Raw genomic sequence first — 22,347 nt, 5'->3', positions numbered from 1 at the left:
CTTTAAGCTCATCTTGGAGTTTGTTAAGCTTCTTTGATGTTTATATTCATGTCTTTCATCAAATTTGGGAATTTTTTAGCCATTATTTCCTCAAATATTCTCTCTGTCCTTTTCTCTCACTCTTCTCCTTCTGGGACTCCCACAATGCCTGTTATTCCCCTTGATGGTGTCCCTTAGGCCCTGCTTACTTTTTTCAACCTTTTCTTTCTCTTCTTCAGATTCAATAACTTCCAGTGTCCTATCTTCAAGTTCACTGATTCTTTCTTCTGCCTGCTCAAATCTGTGGACGGCAATGTTTTGTGCTTACTGCACTTATTTTCACAGTTCTCTCTCGTGGCAAGTGTTAGGTGGCATGAGGATTTGGTGACATGAAATCGTGGAGGTGATCCTCCATGACTCAAGTTCCAAAGGCATCTATTCAGGTCCTGCCTGCTTCTGAGCCTCTGCTGCCCACCCAGCTGGAGCCACATGCTCTCCCTCAATATATGCAGGCTCAACTTCACCTTGGTCTCAAGAATGAAACCTGGCTTCAGGCCAGGGGCATTGCTTAGGCTCCAACTGAGCCCTGAGGGCCTCAGAATGGAGTCTTCCCACTGTCAGCCAAGCCTTGGGGGTTTCTGGCTCATGCTTGAGTACCATCTGTTACGTGCCGCCCTGAGTGGTTGCTGGTCCCTTCCCCCACTCCTCCTGCCACCACAGACCAGAGACTTGACCCTAATGCCCAGCTACCAGCTGGCTGACCTCCTGAAACATCTACTAGCCTGAGCATCCATGTCTTGCATGCCCCTGCTTGCCTTGGGTCCTCGAGGGTGACAGCCTCTTGCTCCAACCAGGAATTACACTTTTCTCAGTTTTCTTCCTCTAACATGGGGCTACTTTCCAGAAACACCTGTGGTCCCCTCATGGGGAACCCTCATGGTGGGCCCAACTCCTGGAGCCTATCTGGTCCAAGTCTGCCTGGCCCTAGAACTGCAAAGGGGGCCAACTGGTGAGCTGTGATAGCACATGTGCATGGAACAGATAGTGGAGGTCCCAAACCCAAAGTGACTGAAAACTAGAATGACTCTACAATATATTGTCCAAACTGGGAAAGTTCTTAGAGTGAGAGTGGGCATAATTAATAGTTATGTCAGGATGATAAGCATAAACTGGGACATTCCTGGGCAAGACAGGACACATGGTTACTTATAAACTATTAGGGAAGGTTAATCACCCATCCCAGCATGCATATGCGAGAATAATTCCTAAACATATCAAGAACCTATAAGAAATGCAGCATCAATGAACGTACATCCTAGTGAGAATGATGCAACATCATAACAAATTGCATCTTAGTGGGGCAGCAGAGGAAAACAGCCACATAGACACAGAGACCAACAGACATATAACTTTTGCTTTGAAACAACCTCACTCAAGGCATCACCCTCAAGGTCATTAGGAAGAAAAATCATGAAATCACTGTGTCTTGTGAATACTTTGTTTTCCCTCAAAGGGACTGTGTCCATTTAGGGCCAGCTCAAGAGGGGAGATAAAACCAGGAGCACATAAAGTGGGATACCAGAAATGATGCTGTGGGTTACTGAAACACAATGAGAGAAAACACATCACAGAGGTAAAGGAACCAGGGTGACAAGAGGGGGCAGCTGAACCTACTCTATGCAGGAAGCTGAGGATGTCAGCGCCATTAGGAAAGGCATTCTTTGTCTTAGAGTCCACATGCGTGTCCCCAGCATTTAGGACACTGACTGACAACTAGCTATTGCTCAATAAACATTGGTTCACTGACTGAAAGGATACAGGATCAGCTTGATACAGTGGGCAAGGCCTGGAGGAAGGCAAATCACACAGCCAGGCAAGGGCAGGAGCAGGAATAAAATCCAAACTTCTCAACTTCCAGCCTTAGCCCCAGTGTCTGTGGGAATCAGCTGGACAGTCTTTGAGCATTCCCGCCTTATGTCGATCCTCCCACCACCTCTTTGCAAATGCAATCCTCCCCTACCTACCCCGTTCCACCACTCTGCCATCATAGCCTGGGGGGCCCTGGAAGTTCCACAAGGCCTTGCCCTGCCCTCTCCAGCTCCAATTTATCTCTCCTCTGAGCTTCCGGCTACATGGCTGTTGCTATACTGTCTGGTCTCATCTGCCACCTGTTCTTTCCCTTAAGCCTTTCCCTCTGCTATGTGTCTTCCTCAATAGAATAGAAATGCATTCCATGTCTTTGTTTTCTGCCTGCACAAACTGGCCTAGTTTGGGACACACTGTTAGGTTTGGTGTCCAAATACCTCTCTCTCAGATACTGGTTCCCCCACTTGCTGTGTGTGTATGGGCAACACAGATCTCTCTCTGAGCACAGGGGGTGAATTTGGGATACTGTAGGCGGTGGGATATGTGGGTTTGATAGGGGTGTTGTCCCAGGTGAGGGGAACCACATCACCAGGAACGGAGGGCATATAAACATTCAAACGATGAGACTGCATTGTGGAATGACTGGATTGCGATGCATCAACTTTTATGGGAAAAAATCTCTGTCAATAGCTGCTGAGTCTCCAGCCAGGGCAGCTATATATCCTTCCTATGAGAAAACCAAATCAAAGCATCCCACCAATCTACTCAGGGAATCTTCTATCCCTCTTCCCAGCTCTATCTCCACCCCCCGAGATAGGTCAAGAGGTCTTGCTGGAAACCACTGTTACCTCTTTCCACCTTGACCTCCCTTCCAGTTGAGAAGGAAAAGGTCACACGGTGAGTAGAGGGGTTGTAGGTAAACTGGTGAGGTGAGTTCACGTCCATGGCTATAGAAAGACAGACAGACAGAAAAAGTGAACTGTAAAAGTGAAAAACAGCTATTATGCAAAGATGGCAAGATTTTTTTGTTGTTGTTATGTTTTATCTAATGATATTGCCATCAATGAAAAATGAAGGAGCAGTCCAGTTTTCTTTCATGACATGCCAGGACTAGTAGGTATTAGCACAGGAGAAAAGGCTGGAAGCAGTCTTATTGCTACAAAAATATTCCCTTAGCAAGGGGTATATTCTGGCTACAGCTTTAAGAGAAGAATACTCCAGACTCAGTTACAGCTTTGGTCTACCTCATGCAATAAGATGGTCCAGAAAAGCAAAATTCAAGCAAAATAAATCGAGAGTTTCTATCCTGAGAGAGCTAGTTAATTCAAGTCCTTCTAGGACAAATGCTTTTCCAAAAGAAATGGATCACTCCTTCATTTATATTCTGTTATTTAGATTTGTTTTTTTTTCCAAACTCGGAACCAAGTGCCAACAAGCAAGAGAGATTTCCTGGGGAGTGATGGAGGGGTGGCTTTCTCAGCACTCTGCTGATGCAGCAGGATGCAGAAATCACCAAACAGCTCTCCAGAGTTCAGCTCAGCTCTGCGAATTCTCCTCCACTAGGTTAACCACAACCCACAAGGGATGTGGAAACCACTGCGTCCCAGGTGAAAGCTTGTGATCCTGCAAGAACGCTTAAACCTCTTATGCGGTGGACTGCTAAAGGTGACCATCGTTCCCTTTTCAAGGTGAGGAAACATAAGGTTCAGGTAGAGCACCACGGGCAGATCTGAGGGTGGGCAGCTGGGCCAGTGCTACCAGGACATCTCCCCGGGGGACTCTCCTCCCCATACAACAGACCATCTAGCAGCTGTCCCAAGTGAGGTGGAGGTCGAAGCCCTATATGGAACACAAGGTGCCGAACTCCAAGTGCACTGGTAACCATGTGCATAAAAAATTACCGCATGATTTCAGGACCTGCAATATCACGGGTTAGCTGATCTCGAACAGAAGCGGCACAGAGTAAATTTCTTTAAAACAGAGACCTCCATTTCATCATCAATAGTGGGGGGAGAATGTCTGATTGGAATTTGACCTTAGAAAAGGAAACCAAAATTTATCAAAAATAACCTCCTTTATCTTGTATTTAACCAGAATTTGTTGACATTGTAAGCACATGCTAATTCACAGAATAAAAATGACTGTGGGTTTGAGTCGGTGTGATTTTCTTTTTCCTAAATGGTTGTGTGATAGCAAGGACACTTGTCCCTCCATGTTGGCCTTTTGCAAAAATATCCAAGGGCTTTATCAATTTTTATTGTTAACCCTTTGCTACCCAGATCATCCTTTCTCCACGGAATCATTACCCTAGATGACTTTCCCTTCGTCAGTGGTTACCTCGTTCTGCCCCATTGTAGCACTCATCAGTGGCTTCCCACGGGAATCAGCAGCCTTCCAACGTCACTTTTACTAACTTCATATAATCCTACATTTTTTCCCAAGGTTTGCCATTTTTCTATGCAATTTATTGTACTATATATGTGTATTATATGTTTTAACCTCTGACCATCAAGGGAAGCCTGACATTCAGTGGACAGAGAGAGATGCTAAATGGGGACGGATTTCATAGGTGTCTTCCAGATCCCATTGCCTCCCCTCTCCAGAGATCACTTCCTCCAACTTGGCATCTATCATTCCCCTTCATGTTTTCATACTTGCACTTTCTATAATGTACCCATAAGCAATACGTTAGTATTTTGCATTCTTTTAAACTTTAAATAGTATCATACCAAATCTATCTTTCTATAACTTGCTTTTCTCTTTTGCTTAACACTATTTTTTGAGATTTATCTATATTGCTATGAGTGCTTTATTGTCTGATTCATTTTCACTTCTCATTATGTTCCATTGTCTAGCCTATAATTTATTTATTTTTCTCCTGTTTAGGACACTTAGGTTGTTTACTCTTTTTTTGTGTTATTCTAAACAATTCTGCAATAAACATTGTGATACAACTTCTTCCACACGTGTGTGAGCTTCTGTAGGGCAGTGTGACTCTCAACTGTTGCCTGTGGATTGGTATGAACCCATACCAGGCCACGACCAGGTGAGTAGAAAATTTGAGAATAAACATTTAGAAAACTTTGTAGCAACTTGATATTGCTGTGACATCTTTATCATATTTTTAAAAGGGTTGGTTCTCAAGAGATTGGAAATTTTACAGATTGGTCCTTCACCACAGAGAGTTTGAGAAGCACAGCTCTAAGGAAGGACCTAGGAGAGAAACTGCTGGGTTCTAAGACACTAGAGCATCTCCCACGTCACAGATGCCACCAAACTGCTCTCCACAGGAACTGCACCAATTTGTACACTCGCCTACAGTGTCTGAGAAATCCTGCTGCTCTACCTTCACCTCAACTCTTGGAAACAAGAAACATTTAAACTGGGGATTTGACCTTTCCACCGTACTCTTGTTGGTATTGTTTGAAATTTCATGTAAGGGCTGAAGCTTGGGTACCCACCTTTCTCCATCTGTCCACCATAACCACTTCGCCTGACTGAGTCAATCAGGCCGCTAAAAGCCACCTCCTTGGCCTTGATGTCATCTAGAAGGCGCTTTGTGACATCCAGAGATTTGGCACCTACTAAAGAAATCATTGAAGGCAACTCATTTTTCTGCCGGCGTGAGGCTAATGCTTCCAGAAAAGGACCTCTACAAACGGGTCAGGAAATAAGGGTAGAGTAAAGATCTACTCCCAGCATGAGCAAGCGTGAGGGGGCTCCTAATGGAAGGGTCTTCCGCTCTCAAGACCTGTCAGGTGGCACTTTGCTCTCCACCCCCCATTACTCTGCTCTCTTCCCACCCACAGGCCTGGCTACCCATGCTGTTGGTATTTTAAAATAATGTAGCATCTAGAAGACTGGATTACTCATGCGGCTCTAGGTCCCAGCCTTGGTCTTGGGATGACACCCTCATTGTGGATACATCCCGGTTCTCATGACTCTCCCTGATTCTCGCTCTGCCAGGCTCTATCTTGCTACCTACCAACTGGCCATCCCAATTTGCCCGCTCCTCCTGGGTGCTGCCTCTCTCTACCTCTGCATCATTTCCACAAACTATCCTTCAGTACCTCTGACCCTGCACTGTTCTCCACAGCCAACCTTCCAATCTGGGCTCAGCAAAGTTGGGGGAATGGGAAAAAAAAGCAGAGAACAGAGAGGGGTGAGAGGATGATTCTTGGGGGTAGTTGTGGGAAGGAGTTCAATTTCTACAGCAGACCCATGGCTTCACCTATTCCCAGCACATTCTTATATACCTGTCTGGGGTGGGTGCAGTGGACACACACATATTCATACAGGCCAGACCCTTCTGGGACCCCCAAAAATGGAGAAGAATCTGGTGAGCCAGCCTTACCAGACATAGACTCCTCGATGACTGTCACCTTTAGTTTGACAATCTCTGTCAGCAGGCGGAGAGACTTCTGCTGGAATTTGACCAGTGCCTCCTGGGCAACGGGCACCAAGTGGCCATGGGGGGAGGAGTGGGTGGAGAACTTGGATGGCCTACTGTATGTTGGCAGCCGTGGTACTAGTGGTCGAGACGACCGGATGGGGGCCAGGATGGGGGTCGACTCCAAAAGCACCACGTCTGGGGTGGGAGAGCGGGTGGAGAATTTGGCTGGCCTAGTGGATACTGGCACCTTTGGCAGCCGTGGTACTGGTGGTCGAGACGACCGGACGGGGGTCGGGATGGGGGTCGACTCCATAGGCACCACGGGCGGAGTGGGGGAGTGGGTAGAGAACTTGGCTGGCCTAATGGACGTCGGCAGCTTCTGCAGCCGTGGTACTGGTGGTCGAGACGACCGGACAGGGGCCGGGATGGGGGTCGACCCCACAGGCACCACGGGCTGTGCTCCAATGCTGACCTCTAGGCCCGGGATGTCCAACGGGGTAGCTACCACAGCGTCAGTGATGAGCTCCTCCCACGTAAGCTCAAAGATACCCCTGATGCACTTAGGCAGGGCAACGCGTGCCTTGCGGCAAACCTTGAGATATCTGGAGAGGCAGGCCAGCATCTCGGGGGCCGTGACCACGAACTGCTGGTACAGTTGGTTCCTCCGGATTTCGTACATGTTGGTGAAGCCTTAGAGACAGACGACAGCGGGTCCTCTCCAGGAAGGATAAGGAAATAATTAGTCACTCTCCCCACAGTAGGGCAAAGGGATGCCCCTCCTCCTTTTTCTTCCCAGGGACACCATTGGATAGACTCACATTAGTGAGTCCCTTTGGGAAAGGCTGGGGGATGAGCAGGTTCCAGAAACAGTTCCTGTCCCTGTTCCAGGGACAGTCACACAAACTGAGTGACTATGGAGAGACCCAGGGGGGCTGGAAGGATGGGGAAGGGAGAAAGGTTCCACCACACCTTTCGTTGTTAGAGATCTGTGGATGGAAGCTCTGCTTGTGGTCTATTAATAAAAACCTCAAAAACAAAAGATGTTTCATTAGCTCTCTCTGGAAGCAGGTGATGTGGAAGCTCCCAGCTGCAATGTTAGGATGGGTGTGGAATTATTCAACATGTATATCCAAGGGCAGACAGGAAAGAATGAGAAGCACGAATTTTCTTAATTCAATGACTAATATCATTTGCCACATTTCATCAAATCTAAGATTTGATGTATTTGTTAGAGGCACCATTTTACAAGAAAAAAATGAATGTAAGATACCATTGACTGTAAGACGTATCACAATTTCAGAGCTCTTACAAAGGGAAAAATGCATGCTCTAAAATCAGTAAACTGTAATAAATATTCTCCCACTTTAACAGAACGTCTTGAGGGCCCTGAGTGCTCACCAAGTGGACATATGTGGCTGTGAGGTTAGCAGATCAGCATACTCGTGTCTGGGTCAGCTATGGTGGTTTTTACCCTGACATACTTCTAAATTGCACTTGATTCTTACTTTCTTAATTTATACCAAAAATAGACCACCGGTTGAAGAGAGGGAGTGTGAAGGACCATTTGATGAACACAAACACAGCTAGAAAAATCTGCAAATGCACTTCCAGGGTTTTGTAATCAGATCTGCAAGTTTCCTTCATCTGATCAAAATGAACTCCATAAGGACATCCTTCAGTAATATGTCAATCTAAAATACACTTACAAAAATGTAAAGGCACTTCCTGATCTTAGACTACACAACAATGATGATTTATCTCTTTTAACTCCTGAGGGGCTTTGTGAGAATATGAGTCTCTGTAAAAGATGCTCAAGAATCCAGAACACATAGGAAAGATGGATCCGAGGGAAGCTTCAAGCAGAGGGGTCGGGTCTCCTCTGCATCACCTTCGCCAGTATTTCCATGCCGTGTCAGCAGCTGCCTCTGCTGTCTGACTTAAATAGCTCCAACCAGCACACTTGCTAGTAATGCCGGCCTTTAGAGCAGAGGAAGGACCGCTGGCCAGCACCTTCCGACAATCCTTGTTACCACAGCCTTCCACCCATCAATTCTACCACCTTCCATCCTGACAGCCACTCCCCACCACATCCAAGGCCTCTTCTCCTGCCAGACAGTCCTCATTCTTTCCCTTTCAAACCCCGTCTGTCCTCTGGAGCCACTCGAAGTTCGCCATTCCAGGACAGTGTGCTGATGCACAGAGCAGGTTCATGGTCGCGATCTAGTGCAACCACCTTGGGGTGAGAAGGCTCTTCTCTCCCCGGTTTCACTGATGAGGGGTCAGAGGCTCAGAGAGACAGAGCTCTTGGTCAGGAGTCGCCTGGCTGCAGACTCCCAGCACAGAGGCCTTTCCAAACCCGACACTACCTCCCCACGGCCTTCAAGCTGCCTCTGCCCCACCATCAGCAACCAAGTCTTCATGGAGCAAGAGCCCCACAGAGCAAACCCTCCTGACAGCCTGCTGGTTTGTAGATCAAGTGGCTTCCTATGTTTATCTGCTGACCCCTTGGCATCTCTATTCCTCAGCTATGGAGACTCGAGAAAACAGGTTCATTTTTGAAATGATAAGTCTACAGAACAAAAAAACCACTCAGAATCTCGGCCATCTGGGCAACCAGCCAGACGGATCTGACCCTGACCAAGCAGGGCAGATTTTTTTTTTTTAAATCAGGATTCAAATGAAGAGAAGATGACGAATACAATCCTTGAAATGTTAACTGGTTTGAGGAACTTCTTCCCACCTCCCACCAGTTCCTTTCTTTTGAGGTTAATTTTGAAGGTATGTCTTACAAACAGATAAAAGCTGATTTTTAAAACAGCTTTGAGATATAATCCATATACCATATAATTCTTTTAAATCCTCTCTAAAGTGTACAATGATTTTTAGTATATTCAAACTTGTGCACCCAACACCACTACCTAACTTTAGAACATTTTCATCACCCCAAAAAGAAACCCATTAGCAGTCACTCTCCACTCCTCCTCACCCCTAAGCAACCACTCATCTGGTTTCTGTCTCTACAGATTTGCCTGTTCTGGATGTTTCCTATAAATGGAATCATAAAATATGTGGCTTTTTCTGACTAGCTTCTTTCACTTAGCACAATGTTTTTGAGGTTCATCCCTGTTATAGCAGGTAATCAGTACTTCATTCATTTTTACTGCAGAATAATATTCCATTACATGGATATATCACAATTTGTTGATCCATTCTGATCCATTCATTATTTCATGCACCTTTTGGTTGTTTCCACTTTTTGGCTATTATGAATAGTGCTTCTATGAACATTCACATACAAGTTTTTGTGTGGACACGTGTTTCATTTCTCTTGGATATGTATCTAGGAGAGGAATTGCTGGGTCACAGGGTAACTCAATGTTTAACATTTTGAGGAACTCCAGACTGGTTTCCAAAGTGCTGAACCACTTTACATTTCCACCAGCAACGCATGAGCTTTCTAATTTCTCCATGTCCTTGTCAACACTTGTTATTATGTCTTTTTGATTCCAGTGCCATCCTAGAAGGTGTGACATGGTATCTCATTGTGGTTTTGATTTGCATTTCCCTAATGACTAATGATGCTGAGCATCTTCCCATGTGCTTATTTATATCTTCTTCAGAGAAATGTCTATTCAGATCTAACAGCTGTTTTTTTTTTTCAAAGAAATGTCATTTTAAGTTAAATGCACAAATAACCTATTTCTATTACTATATATTTATCTCTTCAAAATCCAGCGGGAGGTGACCATGTGACTGCATTCTGGCCTCTGAGATGAAGGTGGAGCTGTTGGGTAGGACCCCGAGAAATCTTTCTAAAGGAGGCTGCCTTCACGAAGAGAACAGTTTTCCTTTACTCATGGCCCTTCTCTTCTTTCCCGTCTGGACTGGACGAGATGGCTGTGCTCCAGCAGTCACTTGGAGCCGTGACATTACCTTGAGGAAGGAAGCCATGCACTGAAGGTGGCCGAGCAGAGTGACAGAGCCTGGCTCCTGATGACATCATGGCATCCCCACACCAGTACTTAGCCACCTACCTCCACACTTGTGTCACCTGAGCAAATGAAGCCTACTCTCGTTAAGCCACTTTATTCGGATCTCTAGTCTTGCAGTCCAGTGTGATTCCTGACTGACAGCCAGCCATGCTGGAACATCATCACTCCTTCCCCTCCATTCATCCAGTTTTTATCTTGTCATTCATTCATTTTTCCATCACAGAGACAGGCCTTGCCCTTAAGTAGCTCAACATTCAAAAGGCAGAAAACACTCACAAAATTGACTTATAGGAGATATGATGAGGGTCACACCATAGAAAAACATGCGAAGGACATGAAAACCCAAAGAAAAAGCTCTAAAGGAAGCAGCAGTGAAGGTTGTCATAAAAGACGAATGGGAAGTTGCCAGGCAGACAGGAAGGAGAAGGCGTATACAAAAGGAGCAGGATGTACAAAGGAACAGAGACATTGAAAGCATGGTGGGTTCAGAGAACTGCACACCAGTATGGTTGGGGTCTAGGGGTCTATGGGAGAGGAGCAGATGAAGCTGGAAAAGTGCTCTACGAGCAGATTGTGAAGGGCCTTGTATCTCATGCTAAAGAATTTGCATGTTATATAATCAGACTCTCTACAAATACACTAAGGTATTGTCTTTAATTGCTAGTTGTGTCCCATGTGGCGAGTCTCATCTCTGCAGATGGAAGCAGGGACCGTGTCTTTCCTCCCTTTTACAGTACTCACAATACTACGTACAGTGCTGCTACGGGCCAGAAACTGTATTTTGTGGCGCTGAATTCCCACGGTTAGCCTAAAAGACCCACGTAGATGGCTGTAAACAAAGTCTCAAGAAACAACTCCCACAAAGAAATGAAAAGATTGGATAAGAAGTTTATGCAGCATATAAAAGACGAGCACAGCCCCAATGCCTTCTCCATCCAACAATCCGCTGCCTGTCTCCTCTGCTCCAGGCTAGGGGCACAAAGGCAGAGGCACTCACACAAGGCTACGACGACAAGACGACAAGAAGGGAAGCCCAGAGAAGGCAGTGTCACTGGGCGGCTAAGAGCTCAGGCTACGTGACCTTGAGCCTGGCACTCGGTCCACATGATATTCTCAAGGGCCCTGTGTGGACACTAGTCCCCACCTTCCAGGACCATGAGGGTTGAGTGAGAAGATGCGTGTAAAGGGTTGACACAACACCTAGCACAGAGCTGAGTGCTCAATGAACGTTAAGCAGAAAAAGGTAACTATTTGAAGTGGTCAAAGGAGGCCCCACAACGGAAAAGACAGAAACTGCTTGGAGGTAGAAGGTGACTAGCAAACAAGGAAAGGAAGCGCATTCCAGGCGACAGGCACAGCACTCGTTTAGGCTGGAGGCTTCAAATAGCTTGGCAAGTCTGGGGAACTGCAAGTAACCAGATGATGCCACAGGGTGGTGTGGATGGGGTAAGGGCGTGTGTGGGAGGGGTAGGCAGGGCCACCTGAGGGGAGCGTGTGTAAAACGCTGAGCCTGGACTTCATCTTGTAAGTGATGGCAGGGCCTCGAAGGACTGCAAGCAAAGGCGGCGTCTGTATTTAGGGTGCTCCTCCCAGGTGCTGGCAGTGTGGTGGGGAGGAGCGTGTGAGATGTACAGCTACCGTTATTAGCCAAAGAGGTGAGCTGCACCCACGACACCCTGATTTCTGCCCAGAGTAAAAGGGGATTTCCAGTCCTGGGTGTACCTGGAAAGGTACTTAAAAGGCTCAGACATGGCAAACTGCCAGGGGTACACAGCGTGGCACGAGCAGAACAGGGGTGCAAAGGGGACAAGTTCTGAACAGGCTTTGGGAAAACCAAGTGCAATGGACTAGAATAAAGCTGAGGGGGAAATTCGGGTACAGATTTAAGAGAAGAGAAAAGGGCATACTGCCTTCCCTTTACTGGCACAGACCCAAGAATACATTTTTGGGTAGAAATACATACAGCTGTACACTTAAAAACAAAATTAAACTTAGCCCCCTCAGGTTATCTGGTCCTGGCATTCTTTGCTATTTCCTCCAGTTTCTGGCTCTCTCCAGTTTTAATCAGAAACACTTTGATAAGGACAGTGAGCAGTCCAGATGTAACCGCGTGACTGCAATCTGTGAGCAGTACAGCTTCAGGATAGGACAGGCAGGAGAATGAGCCCTCACGAGGCAGGAAAGAAGTGGAGATGGACTAGGAAAATTAACAGACACTGTCCTCTCTATTCAGTATATAAAGCATGGGCAGATGCTTGAATTCTCTTAGCAGATGAGAGGAAGAAAGAAGGGCAGAGCTATAGAGAGAAGCGGATCTGAGAGTAAGCAGAGGTGGGGCCATGTGCATCTGATCAAGCTGAACTGCCCGCTCCCAAGTAAGGTTTCCGTGATCCTGGAACCTCATGGTCACCACTCGTCATGGACTAGAATTCACGTGCAAGCCACCTGCATCCTCCACCAGGGAGATTTATTGCGGCACCAAGGGCCCTTATTAAGGTGGGTCTCCTGGCAAGACCTATCAAGAAACATAAAAATGATCATCCCATTGACCAAGTGACCTCACCTCTGAAAGTAATACCCAAGGGGATGGTTTAAACAGGAAGGGAAGGTACTCAGATAAAGATCAATGTTAGTTAAACCAAACAAAAAGATACTTATAGCCACTTCACTCATAATAGTGAAATAATGTGCAGCCAGCCAGCAACTGAGGAGGTATTTAACAACTGTGTACGTCAGCTTGATGAACTATTAGGTAGCAATTGAGAAGCTCGGTTTTAGAAACAATGCTAAGAGGGGGAAAAAAAAAAAAAAAAAGAAAGAAATGGTATGTTTACATTGATTACACATCCCATAAAAACCTATGCAGATCATACTGGAAGCAGAAGTAAAAATCCTTTCTTTTTCAGGTAAAGATGATTATTTTTGGAAAGAAGACAATGAAACACAGATCCCCAGCAAAGACAGCAGCACTGTCCTCAGACACGCCTGTGACCTCGTGTTATGAGAGGTTCGGGGATTCGATCGGAGATGTAAAAGACACTTTCCACTCCAAACAAATGGACTGAAGGTATATTTTATTATATAGAGGATAGTAAAGGCGATAGTCTGCAAACAGATCCAAATAGGTCAAATATTAAGAGGGAAAAAACATCAGCCCGACTGGAAAGGGAAAACACCCACATCGGCTGAAGAGAAATGACACAAATCAACCGGAAAGAGAAACACCAGGCTGACCGAAAAGAGAACACATCAGATCAATTACTTCATATCAAATCAATTACTTCACATCAAATCAAAAACTCACAATATCCACGCCCCACTGCCGGGAGAGTCCTGTCAATCGACGCGGCTGGGCAAGGATCACACGTCCTGGGCAAGGTGGCCCTTCCACAGGTGGAACTCTCTCTAGGGCTCAGTTGCCAGCAGTTTTTATACCATCAGTAATTTTCAGAGTAAGCAATTACAGAGTTTGCAGAGCAAGCATTTAGTGTTCCCATGCACAAAATGGTTATCAGTGGCGTACGTGCACTGAGCCCCCTGGCTAACGTCCCAGCCCAGTAGTTGTGTACGTGCATTGTTCTCTTTGGTTATCGTCCCAGCCCGGCACAGATGGCCAGTCCATCCCATGCTATGACGCTCCAAGAGCCTTGAAATGTTACAACCTGCAACTCCCTCCGTGAGAGAAGGGCCAGTTCCCACCACGCAGAAAGCAGCTTTTATATTTCTTTTTGTGCTGGTGGCTGTAGGTCAATGGAGCGGCCAAACATGGCTGTACTCATGTCAAGACACCTCGGAGACCGGGGCTGGGTGCAGGGCCCATTCTTGTGTTCTGGTTTTCACCAATAACTCTGAACCACCGTAACTGCATGTGTGGACAGGCATGGAGCAGGCAAGGTGGGGTGAGGGGTCAAGTGTCCTAGGCTTCACCCCATGTTCAAGCTCAGGGAAGCTTACCTGCTGATAATGACCCAAAAGAAACAGAACACAACAGACCGCAGGGAAAATGCTTACAACCAAGGAAAACTGCCACCAAGCAGGTGAGCTTTCAGAGTTAGGGAGAACGTGGCAGTTAGAAATGTGGTAGGGAAAGAAACTGTTTAAATTGAGGGTAAAAAAGAACTAGTATTTCCACTCCTATCACTGTACAAACCTACATCTACTAGGCATGAATATATAAACGCAGCCCAAGATTTATTAAGAAACACAGCAACAGGAGATTGATACTAGGCCTGAGGGTGACATGTTTTCACTAAAACACCTTGCTTCATTTGATTACTGTGATTTTCCAGTTTCCCTAGACAACAATCTACACCAATCCCATCATTCTTCCAGCCCTCTTGGTCCCCCCCAACACACACACACAAATATTAAGCTGGATGTCCACAACCTACACTAGCAAAACGCCTCCCCCTAAGCCAGCTCACAAGAGCATGTGGGAGGACCAGGGAGGTTTCATTTTCTCTCAAGATTTTCAGAAGGTCAACAAATTCTTTTCAATTACCTTAGCCACACAGTTTTTTACACAAACTCCTTGACATATAACAGTCCAATTTACTGGCTGAAAAAGAAACTAAACACATATGGTGTGGCTACTCTATGTTGTATTGACTGTAACCACCAGTGCCCACCCCCGCTCCAAATGCTACATTCTATTGCCTCACCGTAGGTTCGCTGAAAACCATCCCACAGGCTGCACTGACTTCAGGAGGAAATAAATTATCTCAGAAGTCTTTGGTAAACGTACAGCTAGACACAGCAGGTATCTCATGTATATGGATTTCAAGTTTCTCCTTTGGGGATTTTGCAAGCAAACAAAATGATTTATTTAGCCAATTCAAACAAACTGGATCAAAAGACCCAAAGGCCTGGAGAAAAGATTACAGTGAAAACAAATAATTCAAAGCAATTTCTGATACGAAACGTTTCGCTTAGCTCTACAAAGACACAAATAAGGTGTGGTCACAGTTTCCAACAGGTTTCACCACTACTTGCTCCCAAGGTAAACACAGCCATAAGAATATCCTGAATGCTTAATGTATGCCTAGGAGAAAGGTCTGCCAATCCTTTAGGTACTGATGGGCAGATTAAGAGGTCAGATCATGAAGCATGTGAAAACAGGCCATTCAGAGTTGTGCTACACAGTATGGTACCACTAGACACACGAGTCTTCTGAGCATCAGAAAAGTGGTTACTATGACTAAGGAACTAACTTTTAATTTACTAATTTAAATTTAAAACTTGATACTCAATACAGTCATTAGCAAACTTTTAAATACATTAGTATGTTTGGAACAACTTGGGTATATGTGAATCTACTTTTTCAAGCATATTTAATGAAATCTAAATACGGATCAAGTATTCCTCATGAAAATTTAGCATCGGAACCAAGATGTGCTATAAGTAGATACACAGTGGATTTTGAAGACTCAATATGAAAAGACACGGAAAATATCTCATTAATATTTTATAATATTATATTATAATATTATATTATAATATTTTATAAATATAATATATATAAATATATAAATATAAAATATATAAATATAATATAAATATAAAATATATATATTTTATAATATTATATTATAATATTTTATATTGATTAAATGTTGAAATGATATTTCGGATATACTGGTTAAATGAAGTATATCATAAAATTAATTTCAATTTTTTACTCTGGTTCCTAGAAAACTGAAAACGACACAGGGCTCACATCCTATTTGTATAGGGCAGTGCTGTCTTGGAGCGCGCGGATCTCAAGTCTTGAGAACTCTGATGCCATCTGCTGGATACGCTCGTACAAAACAGAAACAGTTAAACGGTTAACACTCGAAGAACTCTGGGTCAGAAATGGAAGAGGACGTAACTGGGATCACAAAACACTAAACTAAATGTATGCTAAGAGGGGATTAGAAACAGGTTCACACAAGTCTTTGAAATCCTAGAGAAAATCTAACTTACGGTTATTAGTCGACAGTGACCAGGAGCCAATGTGCACGGATTGCTTTGCCGTCCACCCTAGGTGCCCTGGGCAATAAGAAAAGGTTATTTGGGACCCCTTTCATGACCACTGGTCCCATACTCCTGGGCTTACTGCTGCCTGACTAGCCTTCCTGTCCCTTCTCCACAATCACACTCTCCAGTTCTTCTGTTCTACCCTATAAATACACCCTCTTTCCATCTTTCTCATATTTGTCTATTGTTCTACTCCTTCCCTTCCATTTTTCTATTTTTTCCCAGCCGCCCTCGCCCCCTCCCCACCCCCCCGGCCGACCCACCGCCCCTCCAGCCCCGCCGACGGCCCGCCACCCTCACCACCCACCCCGCCCCGGCCGCCCTGCCGCCCCTCCGGTCCCGCCGTCGGCCCGCCGTCCCCGCCCCCCCAGCCGACCCGCCGCCCCTCAGGCCCCGTCAACGGCCCGCCGCCCTCGGCCCCAACCCCCCACCGACCCGCCGCCCCTCCGGTCCCGCCGACGGCCCACAGCCCTCGGCCCCACCCCGACCCCCCAGCCGACCCGCCACCCCTCCGGCCCGGTCGACTGCCCGCCGCCCTCGGTCCCACCCCACCCCCAGCCGACCTGCCGCCCCCACCCCGGCCGACCCGCCGCCCCTCCGGTCCCGCCGACGGCCCACAGCCCTCGGCCCTACCCCCACCCCCGGCCGACCCGCCACCCCTCCGGTCCCGCCAACAGCCCACAGCCCTCGGCCCCACCCCACCCCCGGCCGACCCGCCGCCCCTCCGGTCCCGCCGACGGCCGGCCGCCCTCGCCCCCTCGCCCGACCCACCGCCCCTCCGGCCCCGTCGACGGCCCGCCGCCCTCGCCCCCTTCCCCCCATCCCCGGCCGACCAGCCGCCCTCGCCCCCATTCCCACCCCCCGCCCCGGCCGACCTGCCCCTCCTCCGGCCCCGTCAACGGCCGGCCGCCCCGGGCCGGAGCCCCAACTCCGCCAGAACAGGCTGAGGGCGCGGGGCTCCTGCACCAGCCGGGAACGCGCCGCCCGCCTCCGCCCCCCGCTGCCGCCGGCCCGGCCCGCGAGCACTCACCAGGGCGGGCAGGACACGTGTGGCGTCCACGCCGGCAGCCGGACAGCGCGAGGCGCGGCGATGCAGCGCGGCGAGGACGAGGGGAGCGCTCGCAGCAGGCGCCGGCCCTCGCGAACTGCGGCCTGGTCCTCCGCCCGACCCCCGGCTCGCCTGCCCCGCGCACGTTCGCCTCTGCGGGGGCTGGAGGAGGGGGCGGGCGGGGGCTGGGGCGGAGACTTGGGCCAATTTCTAGTAACCTTTTTTAAATTGGGCAGTAACATCTCCCTAGTTAGGTTTGTTGGGAAGGATAGAGTCAAAAGGAAATGTTTTAAAAATGCTATGAATAGGACTGAGCACACAATATAGACTTTCAGCCAGAGACAGTTTATTTTAAAGGTTTTTATCAGAGATTTGGATTTTGTTTGGGTCAGGCGTTGGGAGAATTGGATGGAAACAGATTGGAGTTTCTGAATCAGATTCATCAGGCATGGTGCATGCTACCGAACAAAGACATTCTTATACTGCTTATTCGGATCTTAACGTTGTTAGCATTAGTGTCATGGTAAACTCTGTATTTGTGCTTGTGTTCAAGAATTGTAAAGCTACATGGTATTATATTTTTTTAATTTTTTGCTTATAGGATTCAGTGGCCCCAATTTAAAGGCTATTTTATTTTCAAAGTGGAGAAAGTGCTGGATGATTTCAGAACTTCAGCTCCTGAACCAAGAGGTCCTCCCAACCCTAATGTCGAATATATTTCTTTGATGAAATGAAGGAAAGAATACTGAAAATTATCACTGGATTTAATGGGTATGCACTTAATACTATTTTAAAGGTTTAAACATTATAAACATTATAGATGTTTCTTTATATGTTTATATGTTTCAGAACATTATAGATTTTTCTTTAAATTGTGATGTGTCTGGTTGTTTGATAACTGATTATCCATTAGAATAAATTCTGTCTCTCTAGTGACATATATAGTAGTTATTGATTTTCAGCTTACAAGTATTTAAAATATTTACAACTTTTGGCATCAGACTTTAAATGGATATGACAGTAGAAACATTTGGTTATCAGGAAATATTTTAATATTTTTTCTTTCCGTTGTATATTTGGTATCATTATATATATTTGGTATTCCGTTATGTATTTCTTACACTTTGTATAGAACCTGTATATCATTTGAGATAACTCACATTTCTTTTAAAATGAGAAAAAAAATTATGAAAGTATTCTACTTAGTGATGTTTTATTTTAAAAAAATTTTTGGAATCCCTCTTCTCCACCAGAAGGTAACCATTTTTAGCCCTTTGTAAAACATTGCTCTGAAAAGACACTGCACTAAAATAAAACTGATCTTTTAAAAATTGTTGCTGTCTCATATTCTGTGTCTTTTTAAATACTTCCTTTGTAGGATGTTGTATTTTGAGGGTTCCTTTTCCTGAAGGGGAGAAGTATCGGTGAAATTGAATTGTTTAGCATTTAGTTTGGCATTAACAATTCGGAGTGTGGGGTGACAATACCAAATTTAATGAATTGTGGATGTTAACCATGAATTCATGGTTAGTTAGGGGCAGATTTTATTTGAAGGGGTTTCAGTTATGAGTATCTTTTGATAGCATAAACAGTCTCATTCTTTTCTTCAGATATTTAATCGCATGGGATTTGCAACAAGATATCATAATTCAATCAACTCTTTGTTATATGTCATGTTCCCCTCTTTTTAAGTTTAGGCATTTTGCTTAAAATATCAAATCCTTGTGCTTTGGTTTCAGGTCTGTTATTCAAATATTTTGGGGGGAGTAGAAATCACAGCTTTATCTTTGAGGTCCATCAATTATAGTTGCCCCTGGGGGTTTGGGATGGGAAGGAAACTTATTTTCACTGTGCACCCTGTTGTACTCTTGAAAATTATTTAACCATATTCATGTATTTCCTTATTAATAATAGTTAATCTTTTTTTAAGCACATACTCAGAAGTCCCATGCTATGTGTTAGAAGTATGTTGCATAAGATTGACTATTGAACTGAATGTGTTCAAGATAAGGGAATGTTTATAAATAGTGCACAGAGAGATTGATAGTCCTTAGACATTATGGTGACATCTTTTATTTCAATAAATTATGGCTACCATTTAAAAATAAGAGTTAAGGTGAAACAGGTCAAATTTGTGATTCTGAATTAGAAATACCATTTTCAATTCTTTAAAATTAAGTTGGACTAGACACAGATATGTAGGTTATTAAATAAATCTAAGTATTTGTATCTTAATCTGTAAAACAGATAACTGACCTTCTCAAAATGACCTGAACAGTCATTAAATGTCTAAACATACTTAAACATAATTGCTTTTAAAACATTATTTGTCTTGAACCATAAGTATTTTGAACGTATAATTTTTTAATTTGACTTTTCATAATGGCAGTTTATGAATCATTTTCCCTAATCAGGCAGAATCCTGATTTTTTTTTCCTTTGAGGAAGATTGGCCCTGACCTAACATCTGTTGCCAATCTTCCTCTTTTTCTTTTTTCTCCCCAAAGCCCCAGTACATAGTTGTATATCCTAGTTGTAGGTCCTTCTAGTTCTTCTATGTGGGATGCCGCCTCAGCATGGCTTGAGGAGTGGTGAGTAGGTCCCTGCCCAGAATTCCAACTGGTGGACCCCCAGCCTCGAAAGTGGAATGTGCAAACTCAACCGCTGTGCTACAGGGCCGGCCCCGATATTTTTCATCTTTATATTTAACCTTTTTTGTATTATAATATATTGGTACATTGAAACATGTCTATAATCTTTATCAATTTCATGTTTTGAATATATAAATGAGTTGTTTTAAAAAAGTTTTGCTAAGAGGGTGGGTAGAAGTGTTGTTTTGTTCTTTTTCAACCAGTTTGAGCTTTTGTCTTTTCTAATATCTCTCCCACTATTTGTAATAGATCATCTTTTAAATTACAAAAGTGATATATGTTCATAGTTTTAAAAGATCCCCACATGTCATAGGAGTACATAAAGGAAAGAATCAAAGTAGGATCGCGTTATATGCTATTTGTATTTTCCTTTTAGAAGAGTTTTGGAGTCTTTCCTATGTCAGTACACTTACAGCTCTGTCTTTTGTTTGTCTCTCCGTTTGAAATGGCTGCATCATTTTCTATTATATGAACAGGTATAATTCATTTGCCCCATCCCCATTGGTGGTGGGCATTTATTTTTTGGCTGTTACCAGTAATTTTTGTAGTGAGCATCCTTGTACATACCTTTTTGTGTTGATGAATGTTAGAGGGTGTGCACACTTAAAAATTTTTATTGATACTGCCAAATTGACCTCACAAAATGTGTTGATTTATGCTTCTATGTGTATGTAAGTATAAACAGTATAATTCTTCATTATTTTTGTGTGTATGTGCGTGGAGTTGTTTCTTTGATTGCAAGTGAAGTTGAACATCTTTTTATGTCCTTATTGGCTCTTTTATGAATTGCGATTCATATCCTTTTTTGTTTTTCTTATCTTTTGGTGATTTTCTAATTGGTTAAGTTTATTTGTTGTTGTTTTGATTTGCTTTTAATTACTATAAAAGCTCTATATTAAACACTTTGTAGTATTTTGCCATGAAAAAGATTATTCATTTTCTAAAATTATTTTAGTATATTGTCATCATACACATTTTTCCTATTTGAAGTGGAAATTGTCCATTCACTTGTTTGCTTGATTTCCTGAGCTGTCAGGTTCTGGAGAGCAGAGGGTAACTGTCTTTTCCAAACAAGGCCTAGAACAGTGAATACCTGAACCTAGGAGATTCTCAAACAAACAAGTACTGAATGAACGAGTGAACGGAAGAAGAGCTCGGTTCTGTATCTGTGTGTTGTTTAACGGGGCATGGTAGATAGAATTACATAGTTGAATATTTAAGTTCTTTTTTTTAGTTATATTTTCTTGTGCTTTCAAAATTACTTTTGAACTTTAAAATTTTATAGGAGAAGATGGATTATAGTTGCTCTCCAGAACTGAAGTTACAGTTTCTTAGGTGAGGAACACCAAAAATTAAAATTAACAAAATCAGAAACTTGAATGGAATGGTCGATTAAAATGTTTGATGCCATTTTATGCCCTCTGCTTGGGATTATAATGAACAGGAGCATATGGGCTCACTCAAACCAGGGCCATTGATGAAAATCCTCTTCCTATCATAGACACCATGAATATAGTTGAGAAACTGCCAGTAGCCAGAAGTTCATTCCTATAATGGGAGACAGAGAGGGATTTTGAGGGGTAGAGAGAATGTAACTTACATGCCTAGTAGTTTTAAAAAGACCTCTTTATGTCCTCTAGTCCTTGCTTTCACCTTTCTAGCTAATTAGCCTGAGTTCAGCAAATTCTATTCCAGAGATTTGAAGTAGAAACAGGCAACGTGGGGTCAAGTCAGTACCCATTTATTGCATGGCCTCCCTGGGCCCGGCCGTGTTAGGCACCAGGAGGCTGTGAAATCAACGCGGCAGTCTCCGCCTTGACGACCCCAGTTCATGAACGTCCTCGACGTCCTCCAGCCCCTTCCACTGCCCCTCTGCCCCATCTCATCTGGGTCTCAAGCTCCGACCCTGACCCTCTGTCGCACCTTCACCCCCACGTCCAGCTCCTCCTGGACTTCTCTGTCTGGGTGTCCCCTGAGGTTCTCGAAGTCAGCGTGTCCCAACCTGAGTTCGGCCCTTGCCCCACGACTGCCTCCTCTCCAGGAAGTCCCTCTTGGTGAGGGAGCCACCGCCTGCGGGATCCTCAAGCCCCAGGCAGGGCTCCTCCCCACCTGGCCCCGCTCATGCGTCCCGCCCCATGGATCCACCACCTCAGGAAGCCGGTGATCCTCTCCCTCCCCTCCTCAGCCTTGCGCTGCACACCGACCTCCCCCTCTTCACAAACCCCCAAGAGGCTGGTACAGTTACACACGGGGACACGGAAGCGACACATGCGGGTGTGGCTGGGAATGACCAGCAGCATCCCAGAGCGGAGGGCAGACCAGGTCTCCCGAGCGGCCAGAGCACAGCTGTTGTGGCGGCAAGACGGCCGTAAAGGGGGTGAGGCGGGCGCCCCACTGCAGC

At 45.2% G+C, this 22,347-nt stretch overlaps 1 protein-coding gene across 3 annotated transcripts in view; it reads right to left on the bottom strand.

Moving 5' to 3' along the window:
• Positions 1-594: 594 nt before the first annotated feature.
• The window catches only part of LOC147917144 (uncharacterized protein C3orf20-like), a 50,783-nt gene continuing 29,030 nt past the window's right edge, over positions 595-22,347 (bottom strand). The window contains exons 2-5 of one of the 3 annotated variants that reach the window (XM_087431555.1): positions 16,195-16,260; positions 6,200-6,952; positions 5,307-5,429; positions 595-2,792 (exon numbers count right to left, since the gene is read on the bottom strand). In XM_087431555.1, coding sequence (XP_087287681.1) covers positions 2,641-2,792; positions 5,307-5,429; positions 6,200-6,917 — 993 coding nt within the window. In that variant the 5' untranslated portion in view covers positions 6,918-6,952; positions 16,195-16,260 and the 3' untranslated portion in view covers positions 595-2,640. Of the gene's footprint in view, positions 2,793-5,106; positions 5,430-6,199; positions 6,953-16,194; positions 16,519-22,347 lie in introns of those variants that run through there. The other 2 variants (XM_087431554.1, XR_015552317.1) reach the window with 2 other exon arrangements.

Source organism: Ceratotherium simum, chromosome 5 (assembly GCF_057802395.1).
Source record: "Ceratotherium simum simum isolate JZ-2026a chromosome 5, ASM5780239v1, whole genome shotgun sequence".
Taxonomy (NCBI): Eukaryota; Metazoa; Chordata; class Mammalia; order Perissodactyla; family Rhinocerotidae; genus Ceratotherium; species Ceratotherium simum.
This window is presented reverse-complemented; position numbering and strand designations above follow the sequence as displayed.